Here is a 22,451-nt window from a genome sequence, read left to right as displayed (position 1 = left end):
AGAGTGTTCTCCAGTTGATCTACAGACTGATCTACAGTTCGGCAGTTGAAAACCTGGTGTGATGACCTGGGTTATGATCCTTTTGCGCTGCGGATCCAAAATATTCAGTTCAAGTCAGTTTTATTTGTATAGTGCTTTTCACAGAAAATGTCGTACAGAGTAACAGAAGGGAAGAAAAAAGAAAATGGAAATACCAGCCTTAAGCCCCCAAATACCACATGAGTAAAAAATAGGAGAAAAAATGTCAAACAGTGGCTAGAACAAATCTCAGGAGGAACTCAGCTATAGGGGGATGCCCATCCTACAGCAATAGGTTGAGATGGTAACAGTTGAGGTGTATTAAACTAGCATGTGAACGAGAATGTCCACATGGTGGGATGTAAAGCATGCAGTTTAGAGGGTTGGATTTGTTCACATGTGTTCTCGTCTGACTGGGTTCTCGCTTGGTTTGTGTGATCTGCAGTATGTCGGACGTCCGAATGGACATTGCCGTCCCCCACTCTACCGGCAATGAACGTGCTCTGGAGGTGGAGGAGTGTGCCTGCCCCCAGGGGTACAGGGGTCCCTCATGTCAGGTATGGAACACACCCCCAACCCCCCAGTCTCCTCTGAAGTCTCATGTGATATTTTGTACTTGTGCTAAAAAACTTGATATATTTCTTGAGTATGATTCCACGCAGACTCTGTCGCAAGATGTCTTGAGATTTTGAAGAAATGCTTTGCGAGGTTCACGGTCTCTTGTGTCCGTTTGTCCGTTGCAGGAATGTGATGTGGGGTACAGCCGAACAGGATCGGGGCTATACCTGGGCACCTGTGAGAGATGTGACTGCTACGGGCATGCCAGTAGCTGTGATGCTGACACCGGAGACTGCCTGGTGGGTATCCCCTCTGTTCCCAAACCTGTGCATGTCCCAAACCTGTGCCCTGTGATGAAAGTGGGGGCAGCAATTTCATGTGAAACCCTGAGCTTTGGTTTCTGGGTTTTGTATTTTCAAAATTAAATTGTATTCACAAACTACCCTAATTTGGCAAAGTGAGATTTTGTTTGAACACTGGTTTGGAGTATAACCGTAATTGAGACATGCTTAAAATTGTATGCTACATATTCATCTGGAAGCAGTCTGTGCTTTCAGACCAGTTCATGTTGGTTTTTACTTCCAGGTACATTATAAAGTGTACATTATCTAAGTTAACAACAAGGTGTGTAGATGTTTATCTCCTCTGCTGTGTCATAACCCCCCCTCCTCCGCTTTCTCAGCAATGCCAGCACAACACCATCGGCCCGCGCTGTGACCGCTGCACACATGGTTACTACGGCAACCCCAAGAGTGGCAGTCCAGCAGCCTGTCAGCCTTGCCCCTGCCCAGGCACCTCCTCTGGCAACCAGTGAGTGGAACCCTCTGAGATATTCAATGTCCATGGCAGCAAGCAGAAGCCCCCACAACACTCAAGCTTTTCACAAAAATACTCCGTTTCACTTGGCCATTGGCGGAGACCCACAGGAAGCATTAAAAATGGTACATGGATGTGGCCTCTTCTTTGCCTAATGCCAGAACATCTCACCTGCCCCCCCAACAGGTACTCACGGACCTGCCACCTGGCATCTGATGGCCAGCCTACCTGTGACAACTGCCCTGCAGGTCACACTGGCCGGCGCTGTGAGAGGTAAGATCCCCCCGTCCAAGGGACCTCTGTTCCCCTGGTGAGTCGTTTGTAGTCTAAGAAGGCCTGGTGTAAGATTGTGGTGAGTGGAGACTGAATATCTTCCTGGGGTCTCTTGTAAAATAGTGCGTGAAGCATGTCTCTCTTCTTCCTGTCATTCCCATTGTGATTGAGTGGCCTTGGAATCTGGAATGGGTGGAGCAAAAGCCAATCAATGCTGCCCATTTCATGCTGCAAAACATTCTTTGTCTGGGTTAGCTTTGAGTAGGAACTGTGATGATCTTAAAAATACCTTTTTGCTTGGTTTAGACTGTCATGGGTGTTTTCAGAGTTTACCCTGCAAGAACAATTTTAGAAAGAAGAAATTTCATCACAAGTTGATAGTGTAAAATACTTCTGCTTTGAACGCTTCTGAAAGGTGTTGGCAGACAATCTAGGTTTGTTTCTATTTTAGGAAGCATCCTATCACAATGTGACAAAACTACAGAAATGCAAGGAAAGATATACGATTGAGAAAATATTAAATATTTTGTCTGGCTCAATATGAATCTTGGCAGGATTAGGACATTTCTTGAGATAGCTGGGTATATGAAGCATATGTTTGTGCCACAATAAGTCATAAGTACATTTCTCTCTGCTGCTCTGTTGTAGCCAGCTGTCAGCTAGTTAGGTTTATAAATGTAATTTATATACGTAGCGGCCTGTGTCTTATGGTACTTACAGTATTTTCCTGCAAAAATGTATTTGCTTTTCCTCCTTTGCTTTAGCTTCAGTAGAATTGGTGTAGAGCTACTTTAGTAGTCAAAACTGGCAGAAGCTGTTGGGTACTGTAGTCAGTGTTTAAGCCTCAGACATGTTTACATAGCCTGTATTTGAGGCATAAACATTGCAGCACTGTTCCTTGAAATCAATTTTTTGCTGTCTCAATCTTTGCCACTTGCCGAGGTTGCAAAGATGGCTGGTGACTGGGAAACGAACAAGCAGAAAATGAAAGCTAAATTCGGTGGTGTGCGTCGGACATGGGTCTCCCTGATGATGCATGCCCCTGACTCTCATTTTCCGCTCTTTGAACCAAAGTACCACAGACGATTGCGGAGATATGTTCCTGCAGGGAATTCTGCACGGTTCCCTCCCATTTTCCTGCGACGGCCCAGAGCTCGTCTTCGGTGACGAGTCGGGACCCGAGTCACAGCATGGACAAGAGCTATCTGACAAACATCACGAGGTGAACAATTCTATCATTGGCCCGGTGGAGCCGGAACCTTTGAAAGATCCATCCCTCGGCTCGCAGTCTGTAGCCACTCCCAGCCTTCTGCTGGGATATGCGGTTGAGTTCAGCTCGAGCCAAGCTACCCCCTTAGCTCCGCATACTTACACACCGCGCCCGGAGGCTGGGCACCACAGCTTCCAGGCCTTGCTTAGGTCATCCATGAGCAGCTTCAGCCGACGCTTGAGCATGCTGGAGAGGGGCAGTTTGGACACAAAGGAGAGTCTCCAGGCCCTGGGAGCACAGCAGGGCTTTTTCCTTACCCAGCTGGAGAAGCTTACTGCCGCTCGGTCCACTGCACGAGAGCTGGAACAGGTCACGCAGCTGGAGAAGGGCTACATCGCCATGGAAACCAGGATGAGTCAACTGGAGGACAAGGTGAAGGTCCTGATGGACGGCTTCACCGAATTAGCGCAGGAAATCAGCAGAATAAGACGAACGAGGCACAAACCTCTATCTGCTCCCATTGAGAAATCTGCACCCCTGATTGCTTCCAACCTCTTGTCGATACGAACCGCTGTAAGGAAACTCCCTGAGTCCAAATCCCTGAACAGACTTGACAGTTTGGGGACATTCCACCTCTCCGTACAAAAACCCACAGCTATCCCACAGTTGCGTAAACAACACCACATGCCAAAGACTCTTGTATCCCCATTCAAAATAATCCAGAGAAAGGTGAACCGAAAACGCATGGCTGTTTTCACTCTTGCAAGGTCAACTGCAGAATGGCAGGGGAAGACTCTCAATAAGTCAAAAAGTAACAGCTGGCTAAATAGAACAGATACATTGATGGAAAGGATTACAAGGTTTGGCAAAGGCTGTGTGATAGTGCCTCAACATACCATAAAGACCAATAAACTGTCAAGACAAACAAAGTCAATTCATTCTGGGAAGAACGTCACATCTGCAGTTTACCCGTTGCTGCCTTCATCCCACAAAGTCAAGACGCCATGGAAGGATCTGTTCTCATTTCAGTTTTCTACAGCGCCCCAAGCAAAGACAAACCCCCCTTATAGTTCTGGGGTCAAAGGACAACCCAGTCTTGCCTTGAGGTCTCATTCAATGGCAAATACTGCATCTCCTTCCACAGGGCTTGTTCTCACAAAAACTCATCCTTCCTCAGATCATCACAACCCAAGACTGGTTGGCAGAATGCCATCTCCCATGTCAGTCAGTCAGTTGGCCCCGCCTCCCCAGAGAGTCCAGTCTTATTCAGAAATCAAGCCCTCTGAACTGCTGTTTACTTCCACAACACCATGCACTACCTCTACCAGACCATCACAGATGTCTGTCAGGAGCAAAACTGATAATAATATCACACAAAAGCCCACTTTTACTAAGCGGAAGAAGCCTAAAGTGCAGGATGTTCTACGATTGCTACACAGAGGTCATAAAGACAAGGAGAGACAGAAACAGGATCATTCAGTCCAAGCTATCCTAGGGAGGCTTGGCATTATGTCAAAATGATTCCAACTTATTAATGACCTTTGCAAAAGAATTCCTCCACTCCTCTCCTGTATGCCTGGTCATAACAGACACTCCCATTGCATTTTTTCTGAAGTCCAAGTCTAATTTTGAAGTGAACTTTTAAACAAGCTAGTTAACATGAAGGCGGTCATTCTTTTTCTTTGATTTATTGCTGTTTTGAAGAGAGCTTTACAGTGCTAATTTTTACAGTACTAATAACTTTATTGCAGTCAGGAATGATAAAGAATATGTAAATTGAATTGCTTTGATTGATCTTCATAGTCCTTGGGAGATAACAGAAAAGAATCCTTGCTGTACTGACCCACCCTGATTCTCTCCAGTGAGTAATTGCTTTTGAGGGAAGAATGTAAATTCATTGCCTGTGGGTCAGAAGCCAAAGACACTTATGCACTGACAGGCACACGCTTCTGAAGGCTGGAACATTATAAACGCCTAATTCTTTCCATCCTCTATTCAAAAAGCCTAATATTTACTGTACATAGGGGTCAGGCTTTGACATTTGACACCTAAATCAAACACTTCCAAACCAGGGAAGAGCAGCTTCAACACAGGAAATGACAATGAAATACAAGTCTCTTCATGTCATTGCAGTGATCACAGATCTAACACTAATATTCATGTGGTGTTAAAAGGATACATTACTTGTTTTTACATGATTTCAGTTGTGTTTGTTTTGATTGGCACAGACAGTTTTAATGTGCAATGAAGCATATTATACTTACATCAGCTTTTAATGTCCAATTGGCCCTACAATGGCTGGTATAGGGGCATTATGGGTTTTGTGTTGGAAGAAAGAAAATATACAATCAGGAGGTTGTCAGCTCCAAAAATCCTTCAGAAATATAAAAAGACTCAAAACACTCAAAGTGAATTATCCCTTTTTATGTTTGGTTATAGTGATACAGTGTAGGAATTGCAGGGCGAGTACATTACTGACGATAAAAAACCGAGCTTTTCCTTACCTGCCAAAAGTGCTCATGTAATTTTCTTTTAAGTTTGTTGCCATGCGACAAGTTGGCCAATCAACTTAAGAGTTACAAGGGGAATTCCACTCCCTATCTTTATTTATATACAACTTGCCCCGCTGCCTTTTTTAGTTATTCAGTAACACCTGGAATGAAGTGAAGTTTTAGCAGCAGTATAGGTCATGTTTACAGTATTGGCCAAATAGTTGATTATGATAGCATTGATGATGAACAATAGTGCTATTTATATTCAGTGACAAAACAGTGTTTAAGATATCGCATTGAAGTTATGAATACTTAAGATATCAACTTCATAGTCAACCTTGAAGGCAACATTTCTCTTAGAAACTGAAATTCTAACATTTCAAATATGTTTGACTTACGGAAGTGGGTTCTATATGTATAGTGGTTGAATATGTACAATGTGCACATATTTGAAGTATGAGTTTTTAGTTTTAATGTGTTTGTAAATACGTCATGCAGTATAGACATGGCACATGGGACAGACTGAAAGTTGTTCTTATGCATATAGTCCACCAAGCACACCTTATTCTGATGGAACACACACGTTTTTGTTCTTTATTCCTTAGGTAACACACATGCACTCACACAGCAAACAGAGTCTCTCTCTCTCTCTCTCTCTCTCTCTCTCTCTTTCTCTCTCACACACACACATACACACAATAAATCTTTTCATTCATGTGGTATAATCAAGAATGGGTTACTGGGACTTAATGATGGGTATGTGAGATGTCTAGCACGCTCAGAAGTGCCCAGAATGCTGCTGCTATTTTTAAGTAATAAACCAAATGCTCTCTGCACATGTAGACTGTAGGTCATGTCAATACATTCCTGACCACTAGGACTATTTTAGATGTGCTTGTTCAAGCATTTGCATGAGCATTTATGTTTTGTAATAAATAATTTATATTGACCTTGTGGTAAGTTTGATGAAGTTCAATGCAGTGATACCTTCGCCTTGTTGTCGTTGTCATAACTATGCCAATGGCTGGACAGGACGTACTGATTTGACTTACATCAGTCGTTCTTCCTTGTTTGTATTGTGTTCTAAAACTCTTAAAACCTTAGAATTTAAAATGTGTCACTGACTATGGTCTATTGTTTTGCTTCCTCATTGAGTTCTTGGCCCATTTGACATTGGCATGTGATTTTCAGGCTAATAATACAGCAACAACCAGCTTAAAAATGCACCATCCTATCATATTTTTACCATCAAATTCTCATGAAAGCTATACCATCAATATTTCCCTCAGACAGCAGAAGAGCATCCAGTGATCCAGGTAAGACTCGCAGAAGTAGCTGTGTCTCAGGTGGCTTTGGCCATGTTGCATCTTGGCTGTTGCCTCCTCTTGATGTGGGTGGGTGGCTTGAATCATAGCCTGTAGTGGTAGCAACTGTCAGCATGGCCACTGGTCCTCATTAGTCTTCCTCAAAGCCATTTTCTTACTCTTTGCCCTCTGTGGCACACAGTTACCACAGTGATGCATTGCAGGCCTAAATGTGAGCTGAGTTTCTATGGAACCTTCTAGAAGTAAGGGCTGTGAGGTTTGTAAAAAAAAAATGGCCAGCTTTGAAGAAAGTTTTAATGATCATGAGATACACAGAGCGTTTTGCCATTGGTTGTACTTGTTGGTCATCTGAACAGGAAGCCTGAGATTTCTTGTTCCCTAAGTATACTCTATGTTTGTGACAAGCAGCTTGTGCATTTTCATGTATGTTTGTGTCTTTAATGCTATACACTTGCGACCCCAGGGAAATGTTCAAATTCCTTTCTAGATAGTGTCTCCATTTGTGTGGAAAGCTTTGTTTCTGCCAGAGCAACAGGATGTTACCATTTTCACAGAAAATATATTTCTAATCTAATTCATTGTGTGTATTGAATAATGCTTACAATGGCTGAGAGGCTGTTTTACAAGAGACACCTGAATACATGTATTGACACCTGAATTGGAGACTATTTAATATTTAAGAAATTCAGTATGACCTCCACTTGCTATAAGCCTGCTATTATGTTCTTGTCTAGCCTGTCGGCATTGTCATCAATCATTTGTAAATGAGATGTGATTTAAAAAAGGTATGCCTGAATTTGAACAAGGTCTGAACCATGTATGATAGGTTGTTGAAAATGTTCCTTTTTTTAAATTAATTGAAAATCTAATTGACAGCCCTATATTTCCACCCTGTGTTGTCTGAGGGGTTGTCTGAACTATTATGGGGTGAGCCATGCTATGATTCTGATCCTGTGAGCATAACCTTAGTAAGTGTCAGTTGAAAAGTACACCTTCATGTACACTTTAATAAAGCCACACTGTACTTAAGAACATATCTGATAATATATCTTAATATTATATTATATTTATTATGAACATTATGAACATAACCGCGCTCAAGGGAACAGTCATCTGGCCTAGAGGTCCAGCTCCCTCATCATTATACTTCATATTACAGTTTACTATGCTCTTTCTGTTTCCCCTTATTAAATGCTTCAGATCTGATGCTGCAGTCATGCCTAGTCGTGTATATTTTGGCTCTGATGATGTGTAACTGACTGCATAAAGGTAACATTGATGACTGCAAGGCAAGACATCAGAGAGAGAGATGCACTGTCCTAAGCTGGCAGTTACCTTTCATTTCAGATGTACGGCTGGATACACAGGCAACCCACAGCTTGGACAAGCATGTACCCTTGGGACCAATGAAGTCAATGGTAAGAGTCATTTGATGCTGGCTGCCTGTCAATGATGATAACATAATTAAGTAAACAGATAAAGATCAATAAAATAAATAGATAAGTGTTGCCTGTATTCAAGAAGAGCTCCTAATTTAGATAAAATTGAGCATATAATGTACTGTATTCCATCTGGCTCTCACTAGATGAATCTAAATAAACAAGAAGACATGTCAAAGGGAGAGTGATCAGGTGGATTTGACCTTTGACCTTCTGTCGTTTTTGTTAGTATGCTATTCCATCACATCAGTATCATTCCATCTCCATAGTGATTATCAAGCCAAAGTACAAGGTTATTTTTCTGAAGTGGTTCTGAATGAAATTCTGAATGGATTGAACTAAAAGTGGAATGAATGAACACAACCCCACCCCCCGCCAAAGGTTGAAGGGGGGAGTGGAGACTTAGAGTGTTCATTGTCACATGTTTGTGTTTGCAGGGAACTGCCACAGCTGTGACAGGAGAGGTACCGAGCGGTGTGAGGGCGGCGGAATCTGCCGCTGCAAGGTATGCAGAGGGCAGTCGGCCATCTTATGCCATCGCAGGTCACCTTAGATTCTAAGCAACTGATAAAGGAAAATGTATACAGGCATTTGCCCCTGAGAGTGGAACTGTGACTAACTAATCTGAGATGAGATACATTTACAATGCACAAGTCAGCTGTTTAGTAGCTGTATTCACTGACGTTTAGCATGTCTTGAAAACCACCACTGGAGCGAGAGGTAAGTAGAGCTGTGAAGAAATAAGTGATATTATAGAGGTGCATGCCACACAACCTACAAAGGAAAGGATATTTCATGTTGGTATCTGATGCTCGAGGTTTCAGACGTTAGCCTGGGCCTCTGTTGTTGGAAGTGAATACTCATTTAATGAAATAGAAGATTGTACAGGGCTAGGCGCATACAATGAACTGAGGCACTGTTAGATAGCTAGATACTTACATTTACATATTAAAAATTTTTTCACACTCAAGCGCTGTACTGTGTTGAGGGGGAACTCGCCTCAACCGCTAACCAATGTGCAGCACCCACCTTGGAGATGCAATGGCAGCTAAAGTGTAATGATTAGGTGGCAGGTTGAAAGAGCTATGTTGGGAATTTAGCCAGGACACTGGGGAACCCCCTACTCTCTGTGAAGAGTGTCATGGGCTATTTAATGCCCGGAATGAGTCAGGGCCTAGGTTTAATGTCTCATCCGAAAGGTGGACCTGTTTGACCTCTGCGGTTCTGTGTTGTCCTCTGGCAGACCCATGTGGTGGGGCCTGCGTGCAGCAGCTGCAAGCCGGGTCATTTCCACCTGAGCTCCGATCACGATGACGGCTGCCTGGCCTGCTTCTGCATGGGAGTCACCCAGCAGTGCACCAGCTCCAACTACTACAGAGACACGGTGAGGCCCGGAACGTTCTCTCAAACAACACCTCAGGGTCTACATTTGTTTGCTGTACCTGCCCTTCACCTAAGACAGGGGTTTCACACTCCAGGGCCACAGTGTTTATATGTTCATGTGGCTTCCTTTCAATCAAAAGCCAATTTAGGACTAAGCCAATCATTGACCCCAATCAAAAATTGTAATCACTTAAGTGCTGGAACACGCTGAAACCAGGAAACACGATGGGCCATCAGGACTGGAGTCCGATGCCACTACCAATGGGGTGTATTGTTCTGTATACACTCATGCTATTGTGTGTTCTGAGCACAGTGAGCTCAGAACAGTTTACGGTATTGCAAACTTGGCCATGCTGGTTGACCAGCTCAGTTTTCAAGCTGGCAGAGCTGGATATTACAGCAGGGCCAAACATGTGAGCATGTCATGTTCCTCTCTGTGTGGCAGGTGTCCTCCGTTTTCTCCCCGGGAAACTTCCAGGACATGGCGCTGGTGAACCGGCAGCGCACCAACCGCATCACCACCGGCTTCACTGTGGAAGTGTCCTCTGACGGCGGCACCCAGCTCTCCTTCAGCAACTTTGGCAACCTGGACCAGGAAGCCCATTACTGGCAACTGCCTGACGCCTTCAAAGGAGACAAGGTAGAGTGCAGGGCGTTTGGTCCCCCTCTGTGGTCCCCCCACGGGATATGTCACATCACCCTTTGTTCCAGCTTAGCTCCTCCTCACTTCTCATTCCTCCTTTCCTGCCCTGCAGGAGCCCCCTCTTAAGTTCTGCTCCTGCTGCTTTGAAAAATCTTGATTTCTCAAGACTATTCTTCTCATGATGAGAAAGGGTTTACTTTGTACACTCTGTGTTGCAAGATATCTTGTGGTATTTCCTGTTCTGGTAACATTTCCCCCCTGTGAAACGGGCAGACATTTTGAAGCAGGCCCGTAATATCGTAGGAGGCTGCAGGATTGGTGCTAGATTTGGATTATTTTTCGGCTGTCGGTTAGCACGTGCCTCAGGCATTCAGATTTTTTTATCAGAGAAAGGATTTGCGTGCTGCTTCTCACAGTCTGTGTTACATGCATTATTTCCTGTCTTCTGTCCACTTTTAGAGGGAAGCTTTCTATGCTCGTATGAGGCGAGAGCACAAGGTAAAGCAGGCATCTGTGTGCTTCAGTGACACTGACCGTATCAATCACTCTGACGCATTGACCCTCACTCTGGAGGGTCACTTACTTCCATGCACATAAAATATGCTAAGCTCCTCTGCCAGCAAGAATGACCTCTGTAGACCTCTGTTGCCTCACAGCAAGAAGGTCCTGGGTTCGACCCCCGCCCGGGTCTTACTGTGTGGAGTTTGCATGTTCACCCCGTGTCTGTGTGGGTTTCCTCCGGGTACTCCAGTTTCCTCCCACAGTCCAAAGACATGCAGGTTAGGTTAATTGGAAAGTCTAAATTGCCCCTTGTTGTACTCCTGCTGTTGCCCTTGACCAGAAGGAGTTGGTCCCCAGGCGCCGTACTATGGCTGCCCACTGCTCCTAAGCAATTGGATGGGTCAAATACAGAAGAAGGCTATGGCAATAAAGTTAAATCAAATCAATCCAGATTATAATTGCTGTTGTTAGGTTTAAGGTTATTAGAAGTTTTCAGTCAAAATGGATTTCAAATTAAGAACTGAGTGAGAAATTCAGAAGAATTGTAGATTAATCCCACGCATCTCTGGGCAAATGCATAAAAGTCTACCAGTCATAAACATGCAGATGAATAGGCATGAATTTAATCTGACTATTAACAAATCTGCTTTGAAAATCTGAGAAGCACAGTTTACTTTTAATAATTGCTTTCTGCTTTTGCATCGGTGATGAAATTCAGTTCTAAAAATGGTTATATTGTGAAGGTGTGTTATTATTTGCACTGAATGCATGGTTGCATTGAATTGCATGGTTTCATATTGAAAAAGTTAACTTATTTGGTGCATAAAATGTTTGGTATTTCAGTGGCGGTTTATTCAAAAATAAATGTAATATCTATTGAGAACAAGCTTACAACAAGTAGATGGATCATTTAATAGTCATTATATTTTCATACTGTGTATCTTCAATATGAATATAATACTAAATAGTTGCCATTTTTAAATAAATAATTAGGTAACAAATAATTGTGGAAGACATATTGAGGCATTTTATCTGGGAAATTCCAAAGGCAACAGACAGACAGGAGTTGATTCAGTTTTTCACCATTAACAGGAATTGAGCTTGAGTAGTGTACTTGGCTAAAAATACGGACAAGCTTGTTAATCTTGTTCATTTAATATTGGCTAATAGTAAAGTACTGCTTTTCCAGTTGACGGTGACTGTAGTGTCAGCAAAGCAAGTAGCCCTGTCGACAGTTGCTGTTTGTGCGTTTCCAGCGGTTGCAGTAATTAAGTCATTTTCACTGTGAATTCAGCATCGTAATGGGACAGAACACCTGAGGATTCAGTCATGCTTCTCAGTCATTGTAAGCTGCTGTAGTAACTGTACAGTATTTGTACAGTTTGTGCAGTTCTTCCTAGGCTGTAGATCACTGTCCTCTATATGCACTGTTTACATCAGATCCAGATTATAAAATCAGGACCCAGATTAGCAATACCTTTTAATATCTTGACCCAAATTGGAATTTTAGTCTAGTATGCCCACCTGGGACTCACCTCATACGCTCAAATTGGTCAAAGACCAATGTTGGGTCCCGACCAATAGTTTAAGGAACTATTGGTCGGCATTCACAAAATAACATAAAAACCTCTCTGAGCAATACATTTCCAGCACAGCCAACATTTTGTAGTAAGGCGAGATCAGCAGTGCTTTCGGGATAACCACTTAGGCCTGGTCCCTTAGCATTGGAACCCGCTGCGGCCGGCTAACAGCTTGCTGCTCGAAGCATGTTTGGTTTCCTTAATGCACTTTTTTTATGTATTCGTATGGTGTTTGATGAAAAGGCAGGTATGTAGCTAAGGGTTACTGGGGCCTTGCTTTGTTCATGAAACCAGAAAGACTCCCCGTGGACAGAGGAGCAACTGAGGAAGGACGCCTCCGTTTGGAAGTTAATGGATTCCACTGGGAATGGAAACTCCAGGTCCAAACGAGCCGCCAAGGTATCCGCTGGCTCTGGAAGTCCCCAGCAGTCCTGCCTACTCACTGGCAGGCCTCCAGCAGCCCCCTGCCATTTGTAGTGGACCCCCTTCTCACAATTAATGGGTTGTTCCCCCTACCCCCCCCCCTCCTGCCCCCAAGTGACACAAATGTGTTTCCAATTATGCACTACATTTGGCTGAGTAGTGCCTAGAGAACAGCGAAATGTTCATAACAATAATGCGTCGAGAACTAAATTTAACTGGCACACACACACACACACTCCTGTCAGATAATGAGAGAACATCTTTCAAATTTACTATCACACAGTATAGTTTTATTGGAGCAGTACTTTCTGTTTACGTTTAACAACAATTAATAGTATTAAAGTGAAAATGATAAGCTAGAACATCCCCAAGTCACGTTGTGTCCTGGGAAACAACCCATTTCATACTGAATAAGTGTAATGGAAAGTGTGATGGCATGGAGAAACCACAGCATGTGAATTATGCATTCTCAGAAGACGAGACCGGTTACATGTCCTCCGCAGGCTTATGTAACGTATTGAGGAGGAATGGATTGTGTGTGCAGTGTGCTCTATGGTCTAGAGCAGCATGTTCTTTTTGTCAATCCAGATTTGTGGTCAGAGGTTCATACCTCAGCAGACTGGCCCCTTGCACGTGAAGTTGACTGAACCTTTCAGGGATTCCCATTCTGAGATTCCCCAAAATCTTCCAGAAGGTTCTGAGAAGATTTTGGCATCCCCTTCCCCTTCAGCAGGGAAGTTTCCCGGCATGCCCCACTGCACCCCTCCCCCACACGTCAGGTCCCGCATGGTGTGCCTTCGCGAGTCGCCTCCTTTTCCCCGCCGATCCCTGTAGTCAATTTGTCTCCTCTGCCCCTGCCCTTCCCTCCAGTCCTCCGCTGAAATTCAGAAGCTCGACGATGAAATCTGGGCCCTCATTTCCAACTTCTCCAAAGAGCCCTCCCCTCCCAGCACCCATCCAATCCCTTTCTCCGTGTCCTCCGCCCTTCTCCCTCCTCCATCCAGCCTCTCCTCCTCCTCCTCCTCTGCCCACTCCGCAGGGTCTTACTCACACGTCCCTGGCTACTCAACTCGGCACCAGAGACCCCAGGTACCGAGTATTATCTCCCATGGGACATCAGTTTGCTCCATTCGTACACTGTAGATAAGACGCTTAATGTCTTGAGTTGTGTGGCTGACGGGCTTTTGCTTCTGTTTGGCCCGTTTGTGGGTGTTGACAGACCAGGCCTCAGGCTCAGCAGGGCCCAAACGTAGTGAGTCTGCGTGGCGCCAGACCTGGCTCCGGCGGAAAGGTAGTCCCTGGCAACTGCACACTCCCACCCTCCACACCGTCAGCAAAAACGCCCCTCGCTGGTTAAAATACCTCAGCTGTTTGACAGATTCTTTTGCAGTGTGCTGTAACTGTTCGCAACCGCTGTTCGAATCGTAAATAACACTTCATTTGCGATCCGAAAGATCGTCAACGGATTGACCCCTTGGGAGACAGCTACAGCAAAAGACAGATTTCTGGTTTGGGCTGGGGGCCATTTTCTAAAGGAATGCATGCAGCGATCAGGCTTACCTTCACACTGTGTTCTACAGGCTGAATAATTCATATGTTGAAGGGGTCTGGCACACAGACTATAAGACTAGGTTTAGGAATGTGGATTTAATATTGGCCTTTATTTTATATTCAAAGCCGTGTTTTTATTTTTGGTTTTGCACATGGTGCAACGTTTCCCTAGTTCAGTGTAGCGGTTTATTTGAGGTTAGTCATGTGGAGCTTTTCTGTGTTAATATAAGATTCTATTTCTAGCCTACGATGCCTCTGTTTTTAACTTGATTGACGTGAGTGTAGTCTACTTGGCAAACGTGAACCCTTTCTGTAGCACATTGCTCTGCCATCGCTCTCTCAGCTTTTCTTCCCTGCCTTGCTGTTTCTCTTCTTCTCCCTCTCTCCCTCTTTCTCTCTTACACCTCTCCTTCCCTGTGCCGCAGTACGCTTTGGTCTACAAAGGTTTCAGCTTGCACCCGGAGGACGTCCTGTTCTGGCAGCTCCCACCCAAGTTCAGAGGGGATAAGGTAAACAGACTAACCAGGCCAGGCCATCCTGGGTCCCAGAGACACTAACGGAGTTCCTCTCCTGCTCACGGCTGCAGGTGTGGCTGGTCCCAAGGAGTGCTGGCTACTGATGCTGGAGAATTACATTACATTACATTACATTGCATTAATGACATTTGGCAGACGCTCTTATCCAGAGTGACGTACAATTAATTAGACTAAAGGAGGAGACAGTCCTCCCCTGGAGCAATGCAGGGTTAAGGGCCTTGCTCAAGGGCCTAACGGCTGTGCGGATCTTATTGTGGCTACACCGGGGATCGAACCACCGACCTAACGGTTCCCGGTCATGTGCCTTAACCACTATGCTACAGGCCGCCCTAAAATTACAAAAAGAAACGCTCTTAACTCACGCTCTTAGTGTTAAATGTACCTGGGTGCTGGCCTTACAGACAGTATGAAGTCAGTGCCATAAAGGACCACACTACCATGAAAAATATTTAATTATGTATTGCGCGAATGTTTAGGACAAGACGCCCTTCTGCAGTGTGCCACACGTGATAAAGCAGAATTGAGGTTCCATCAAACATACAACTTTTACCTGCCGCGACAGGAAAGGTCATGTGGTTCATAGTAGGTTGCTAGTTCTTGCTTGTAATTGGCCCTACTATGAACCATATTACCTTACCAGGTTTATGACATGACATAAAGTTTTATGTTTGATGGAACCTCCATTTTGCTTTATTACTTCAGTGTTACTTCATCTTGCCTGAAACGTTCAAATAGTTAAATATTTTTCTTGGTAGTGCAGTCCTTTATTGCACTGACTTCATACTGATGTTGGAGAACTGTATTTGTTCATCCATACTCCTCTCGTGGTGGAGTGAGTATTAGCAGTTAGAATTTGACATGGACCTAAGCTTGTGTGATCTTGCAGAGCTTAGTGCGGTCCCAGCCAGTATTATACAGTTTGTAAAGGTACTTGCACTCTTTTGGGACACATTTCAAACAACTAAAGTTGTTGACATTCTTGTCATTCTTATTATTCTTATATTACATAGTTTGTTTGTGATGGGAGGGGTGTTGGAGTAAGAATGAATCGTAATCACATTTCACAGCAAATAAAGCAGGAATGTTGCTGAGTCCAGGCAAGTTGAGGTCGTCATCTCAGTTGGATTTTACCCAAATGACAAACCAGTTCTGCTGAAAAAAAGTCTCATCCAGGCTTCAAATACTTTAACCTCTGACCGAGTTCCTTTGACAAGATCATTCAGTTTAAACACATCCCTCTCAGGCTGGCTCTCTGGCTCGGTTCTCCCTGGGTCTTCTCGAGAAAAATGATTGGCGCAGGGCTGTGCCTTGTTGTGACACCACCCTCTCCTGTCTCATAGGTGGGCTCCTATGGCGGGACTCTGAGATACACCATCTCCTACGTGGCTGGCCAGAGGGGAACGGGCATCGAAGACGCTGATGTCCAGCTGATCGTGAGTATGGGCTGGGGGCGTGCAGTTCTCAAATGGCTTACAGGGTTGATTCTGTACACTGATGTGAAATATGGTTGGGTCCAGTAACCCCGGCTTTTCTTTTCTTTTTCATCTTACAGGGTAACGACATCACCCTGGTTTCTCACCAGACGTGGCATAGGGGGCAGGGGGCTCGAGAATCGCGTCAGTTTGATGTGGCTTTCAAAGAGGTGTGTACCCTCGTGTAAGATCCCTCCAAATGGTCTCAAATGGTCACTTCTGAACAGTTAGTTCTTGATAGCGTGCATTACACTCTTAAACTCTGGTCAGCATTGGCTAAAGTGACGGCGCTCCTCTCTTCTCCGCCATGCAGGAACACTGGCGGCGTCCGGACGGGATGCCGACCACTCGAGAGCACCTGATGATGGTCCTGGCTGACCTGGACGACGTGCTCATCCGGGCCTCCTCCTACACCGACATGCTCTCAGCCAGCATCTCCGACATCCGCATGGAGGTGGCCGTGCCCAACTACAGCGGGCTGGCCCAGGCGCTGGAGGTGGAGCAGTGCCGCTGCCCGCCCGGGTACCAGGGCTTGTCCTGCCAGGTGAGGCCCACTCTCCTCTGCCGCGCTGCCCACTGCTGCAGGACTGTCCTGAGCTGAGGTGGAGGGTCCAGGGGTCAGAAAGTAAAAGTCCTGCCATGTGTTTCTTTCAGCCATGAACATGGCCAGCTGATTTCACTGATTAGTTCTACCTCCTGGCCCAATAATTGTGCAAATACAGGTGATTGGAATAAAATCCTGGGGAGGACTTCTACTTTCTGAACCTGGAGTTTCCACCTCTGGTCCAAAGCCATATATATCTATTTAACCTATATTTATTTGTTGGTTTATAGTACTGTTGTATGCAGTCTATGAAAGTCTACATCACTTGACCTTTGACCCATGCGCTGTGTTGGCAGGATTGCGCCCCAGGGTACAGCCGCAATGGAGGGGGTCTGTACCTGGGCCACTGTGAGCTGTGTGAGTGTAACGGTCACTCGGATTCCTGCCACCCTGAGACTGGAGTCTGCACGGTATGCACCCTGTCCGATTTTATCCACTTAGGATAACCTGCCTATTTAATGAAACATCTTATTAATCCAGCAATGACAACCAGCTGAGCGAGAATGAACACCAGAATTATTGTCTCAGATACAATTAAATACCGCAGACTACGTTTGAGAAAGAGGTACATAAGTTGCCCTGTAGATTCATAGCACAAAGTCAGAATAACTGGGTTGTACATTTTCACAATGGTTCAATCAGTGTGGGTTGTTTTATTCTTTGTCTTGGGTAAATGAACATGTATCACAGCCGTGCGTGCATTTTTATGGATTGCTCTGGGGTAACCTCACATCTCCCTAACTCCAGAACTGCCTCCACAACACCATGGGAGAGCTGTGTGAGCAGTGCGCCGCTGGCTATTTTGGGGACCCCACCGCTGGGACCCCCGAGGACTGCCAGCCCTGCGCCTGTCCACACATGGATCCCGACTACCAGTGAGCGACTCGCACCATGTCACCCCTCTATACTATGGGGTTAATACAGCGGTTTATTAACCCCAACACCACGCCAATATTACAGTAACCCACCATGCACAGTGCACTGTACCATTATGGCTGTAACTCAAACATTACCCCAAACAAGCACCATGCACTATCCCAATACCACTGTTCTCCGTATTTCCCCAATAAACACCATGCATTGTCCCAACACCACTGTTACTCCAGCATCACCCCAGCTTAATGCCAACATTATCCCAACCTCAGCATGTCCATATCAGCCCTCAAAACATAGGATGGAGAATTCTTACTGTCTTTCTTTGGAAATTTCATGTTCTGTTTTATATGGTGCATTTTTCATTTTCTTAGCTCACACCCTTAACCTGTGTAACCACAACACCTTTCAGCTGTGCATAATCCATTCATCTATCTATAGCCGGATGTTTACATAATTTGTTCAGGTTGAGTACTCAAGTGAGCAGAAGTATGCAACCTTTCACAATCCCAGTGCCTAATGTGTTTCAACACGCTGCCGACCGGGCACGGAACTCTGAGAGGAAATGTGTCTTTAAATGAGGGGAAATGAAGTGAATGTGTGTTTTCTAGGTTCTCTCCGACCTGTGAGAGCACCGGAAATGGAGGGTACCATTGCACTGCCTGCCAGCCTGGCTATACTGGCCAGTACTGCGAACGGTGAGACCTCCTCTTCACTCGCGCCTGCAGTCGTTTGAGATGTCGTCTCGGTGCTTCCTCTTTACGTGTTTGTGTTTCCTTCCCCCGCAGCTGTGCTCCGGGGTATGAGGGAGACCCCCAGAGGAGGGACAGGTGCCGCCCGTACGACAGTGAGTACCGTATCTGCGTTCGCTGACAGGCACTGACATGCTCTGAATGACTTGCGTGTGCAGTAAGACTACTTTACCACTTGAGGGATGAAAAGTCCATGGAGATGGATGTCTTTTCATGATCACCTCCTCTGAAATTGTGAGAAATGGTAGACAGAAGGTATTATTCTTGGTGTTCAGAGCCAGTGATTTTGGTATCTTTGTTTAAGAAAAATCATGTGTGCATGTGTCTCTTTTCCAGCTTCCCTTTCTCCTGACCTAGCGCTTCGGCGTGTATGATTGTCACGGTGTTTGTGCCCTGTCGTGTTACAGATGCAGCCTCCCTGGTGGTGAGGGTGCACCCCGACCGGATTCAAGTGTCCCAGGGCAGCCCCGTAACCCTCAGATGCCAGGGCACCGGTTCCCCGCCCCACTACTTCTACTGGTCCCGCGAGGACAGACGGCCAGTGTCCAGCCGAGCTGAGAGACGCAGACACGGTACACAGCCCCTCCTGCCAAAAAGTGGCCTCACCGCAAAAAACAATAATCAATAATCAAGCAATCTCACCATGTATTTTAGTCTAATATTCAGACTTAAAATCTGATTTATTTTTACTTTTTTGCTAAATAAAACTAAAATACTGCCACTGAGGCATGACAGTTTCTCTCATTTCAAGATATGCCAATGGGGTAAGAAAATGTCACTTTTCCGGCAAACATGAACTTGATACAAGGTAATATGTTCTAATTGAGAGAGCGAAAATAAGATCTTAAGTCTTCTTACAAGACTAAAATACTTTTTGTCAGTTTGCAGTGTTCTCCCATCAAACTGTTGCCCATCCCAGCACAGCTGGATCCGGGTGGAGTAGGCGTGAATTGTGGGATGTTTTGTCAGGGATGGGCAAAAATACAGTAAAATATATTTTGTAACACAATATGAAAATATGAACCACCTCCCAATTAATTGTTTATTTAAGCCAATATTAATATGATGTTTGAGGTTTGAATTTAAAGGTGGTAAAGATATATAAACCTTCCAAGAAAAGCGACCTGAAACATAAGAAATATGCATAACCTGATACGTAATACATAAACGATGGTGATCCCTGGTTATGGCACATTTGAAATAGCAATCCTAGATCGGTTGAATGGCCTGTTCATGTAATTATATATATATTCTAATATTCGTACTCATTCTATTATTTCTCACCATATCAGCATGCTTGCTTAGTGTCATGCCTTTAACCAAAGACCATTTCCTTCATACACAAATCTTCTCAAGATTTCACTTTGTTCAGTGGGGGGAAAGCAGAGGGTTACAGATATTATATTACATTATTGGCTTTTGGCAGACGCTCTTATCCAGAGCGACGTACTGTTGATTAGACTAAGCAGGAGACAATCCCCTGGAGCAATGCAGGGTTAAGGGCCTTGCTCAAGGGCCCATCGGCTGTGCGGATCTTAGTGTGGCTACACCGGGATTCAAACCACCGACCTTGCATGTCCCAGTCATCTACCTTAACCACTACGCTACAGGCCGCCCCATAGATAGATAGAGGTGGGATCACAGAATAGAGTGGCATGGTGGGGAATTGAAACCCCGGCTGCATGGGGTTTGTGTATCCAGGTGAAGTTGGCTTCCCTGTAGCAACATGTGATGTTTGCAACAATACTGAGCATGCTAACATCACTTTTTTATATGTGTCTATTTGCAGAAAATAGTGTTGTTAGAAAGGGACAGCTTAGTTTTTCAGTTAAATAATAAACAAATATTGAAGATTCATAATGATGCTGTTTGCTGAATTTAACAGAATTGTGTTATAATAGTACTGTTGTTCGCTAGTGAATCAACGTAGCGTGTCAGGTTTTAACCTGATGTGAGTCACATCCAAAACTTTCTGGTAATGAGTCCCACAGCCAACCTTAGACATTACATTATAGGCTTTTTAGCAGACGCCCTCATTATGGCAAACCTAATGCACTAGTCAAATCAAAAGAAAGAGAAGTAGACATTTTTAACACATTAGTATGTTATAGTGTTGATCGTGTCATGTTTAATTAAACTGTGGGTTATTAATTAACATAAACAATAAACATCAGCCTACTGTATACAGTATATTACAATAAATAATACAATAAAAATTTCACACATTATGGCACCACTGTTGAATATATTTGAGTCTTACAGAATGTGCGATATCAAACCAAATTTTTAACAAATACCTAGAGTGAACAAAGAGCCACATGAGAGCCAAACAAACGGCTCTTTTTAGCCAAAAGATCCGGCTCCTCAAAAAGACTTGGAATGCTGATCACTATCGCTAACTCACGATTAGCTGAAGCTGTTGCACTCAAGCAGCTGAATGGTGAATGGTGCTTCTCATCAATGACACTTGTGTTCCCTTGTTACAATTTCCTAATTATTACGCCATACTGCCGCCCTGTTACTCTGCATCCAGTCAGTCTCTCAAGCAGTTTCTCTCCTTCTTTTGCAGGAGAGGAGTTGTATTTCCCCTCCATCGAGGCCAGTGATGCGGGCGTGTACATCTGCACCTGCCGAGACGTGCGCAGCAGCAATACAAGCCGCGCCGAGATCGTCGTCACCAGTAGGTGGAGGGCTGGGCTAACAAACACAAATACAACGTCTTCCCTGCTGAAAAAAACAGCTTAAGCTAGGTTTTGAGACAGCTGGATGACCAGTTCAGACCAGCTCCAACATGGTTTGACCAGCTCAAGCTATGTTTTGAAACAGCTGGTAGTTGATCATTTCAAGCTGGTCATTGCTGGATTGTACAGTAGGAATGTTCATTCATGAGCCATTCATCCAGTCTGATGTACTTACAGCCATTTTGTCTCAGAGAGAGATGGATTACAGAGTGAGTTTTTGAAAGAGAGGAGCAGTGATAAAAAGAACAAAATCTTGCATTCCAGGCTGCTATAATCGGTATTATCGAATGATCTCTGAAAACATAGGTAAGGTTAACGTCTCCATGGCTACAGAAACAGATTTTCAATGGCAAGCTGCTCTTGCTCTTAAAAATGGGATGATAGATTCAAAGCATGACAATTCCAAATGATTGTATGCACAATTTTGATTGATCAGAATAAAAAGATTTCTGTCGATCCTGGGAACTTGGTTGAACTGGGAAGAATCAACTTTGATGCACCGATTTTTAAAAAAGGATCATTGAACACAAATTACACTGCTTCTTTGGTCTTCATAACTGGGTAATTTCAAATGATAGACAAAAAATGTAATTAATCCAAATATGCCTTCTTATGATCTTTGATCTGAGCCATTCCAACTCCAGATTGCACCACAGTACCTGTGTGCTGGTAGATAATGATGAGATATAGAACTCCTGAAAATTTGAGCTTCGTACTCCATTTTATTTTGCCAGTAGAGCTATTCGAAGTTCGTTGGGTGTCACAATGAAAAACACATTGCGGCACACATTTTGGGACTCATCTGTGAGCACTTTCTTACTGTGTCAAGACAAATACTCATAACATTAGCTTAGATATGACCCAAGGCACATTTAGACCCTCCTGGTAACTAATGTCAATGTTCTTCAGATCTGTTGAAGTTACATCTTTAATCAACTCTCCTAGAAAGATTTAAAAATCACATTTCATGCAATGGCCCATTTTTTCACCGCGACACCTGGCAAACTTGAAGTGGCTCTACTAGGAAAACGAAATGGAGTATGAAGCTCAAACTTTCTGCAATTTTATATCATATCATTGTCTACCAACACACATAAGTTACATTGTCTACAAAAATAGAAATACCCAAGAGGTGCTGTGGTGCAACCTCCTGGAATTGCCATGGAATGGCGCTTTTTTTATAGCAAATTATATGTAAATAAAGATTCTAGAGAGATAAAGAGAGATAGTTTCTACTCTACAAAATGTATGTAAGAAAATG

The 22,451-nt window shown here is 44.2% G+C and overlaps 1 protein-coding gene across 12 annotated transcripts in view; it reads left to right on the top strand.

Moving 5' to 3' along the window:
• Window positions 1–22,451, top strand: part of LOC133139383 (basement membrane-specific heparan sulfate proteoglycan core protein-like) — a 152,958-nt gene that overhangs the window by 65,551 nt on the left and 64,956 nt on the right. For 9 of the 12 annotated variants that reach the window (XM_061258878.1, XM_061258884.1, XM_061258880.1 and 6 more), the window contains 22 exons: window positions 464–575; window positions 762–875; window positions 1,259–1,386; window positions 1,579–1,665; window positions 8,040–8,110; window positions 8,569–8,636; window positions 9,375–9,515; window positions 9,960–10,154; window positions 10,617–10,655; window positions 12,533–12,637; window positions 13,532–13,750; window positions 13,881–13,952; window positions 14,638–14,721; window positions 16,089–16,181; window positions 16,301–16,390; window positions 16,534–16,764; window positions 17,121–17,234; window positions 17,572–17,699; window positions 18,309–18,395; window positions 18,486–18,544; window positions 18,857–19,021; window positions 21,019–21,129. In XM_061258878.1, coding sequence (XP_061114862.1) covers window positions 464–575; window positions 762–875; window positions 1,259–1,386; window positions 1,579–1,665; window positions 8,040–8,110; window positions 8,569–8,636; window positions 9,375–9,515; window positions 9,960–10,154; window positions 10,617–10,655; window positions 12,533–12,637; window positions 13,532–13,750; window positions 13,881–13,952; window positions 14,638–14,721; window positions 16,089–16,181; window positions 16,301–16,390; window positions 16,534–16,764; window positions 17,121–17,234; window positions 17,572–17,699; window positions 18,309–18,395; window positions 18,486–18,544; window positions 18,857–19,021; window positions 21,019–21,129 — 2,513 coding nt within the window. The remainder of the gene's footprint in view (window positions 1–463; window positions 576–761; window positions 876–1,258; window positions 1,387–1,578; window positions 1,666–8,039; window positions 8,111–8,568; window positions 8,637–9,374; window positions 9,516–9,959; window positions 10,155–10,616; window positions 10,656–12,532; window positions 12,638–13,531; window positions 13,751–13,880; window positions 13,953–14,637; window positions 14,722–16,088; window positions 16,182–16,300; window positions 16,391–16,533; window positions 16,765–17,120; window positions 17,235–17,571; window positions 17,700–18,308; window positions 18,396–18,485; window positions 18,545–18,856; window positions 19,022–21,018; window positions 21,130–22,451) is intronic. The other 3 variants (XM_061258882.1, XM_061258886.1, XM_061258887.1) reach the window with 3 other exon arrangements.

Source organism: Conger conger, chromosome 10 (assembly GCF_963514075.1).
Source record: "Conger conger chromosome 10, fConCon1.1, whole genome shotgun sequence".
NCBI classification, from domain to species: Eukaryota; Metazoa; Chordata; class Actinopteri; order Anguilliformes; family Congridae; genus Conger; species Conger conger.
The sequence above is the reverse complement of the archived record's forward strand: the minus strand, read 5'-3'. Positions and strand labels throughout refer to the sequence as shown.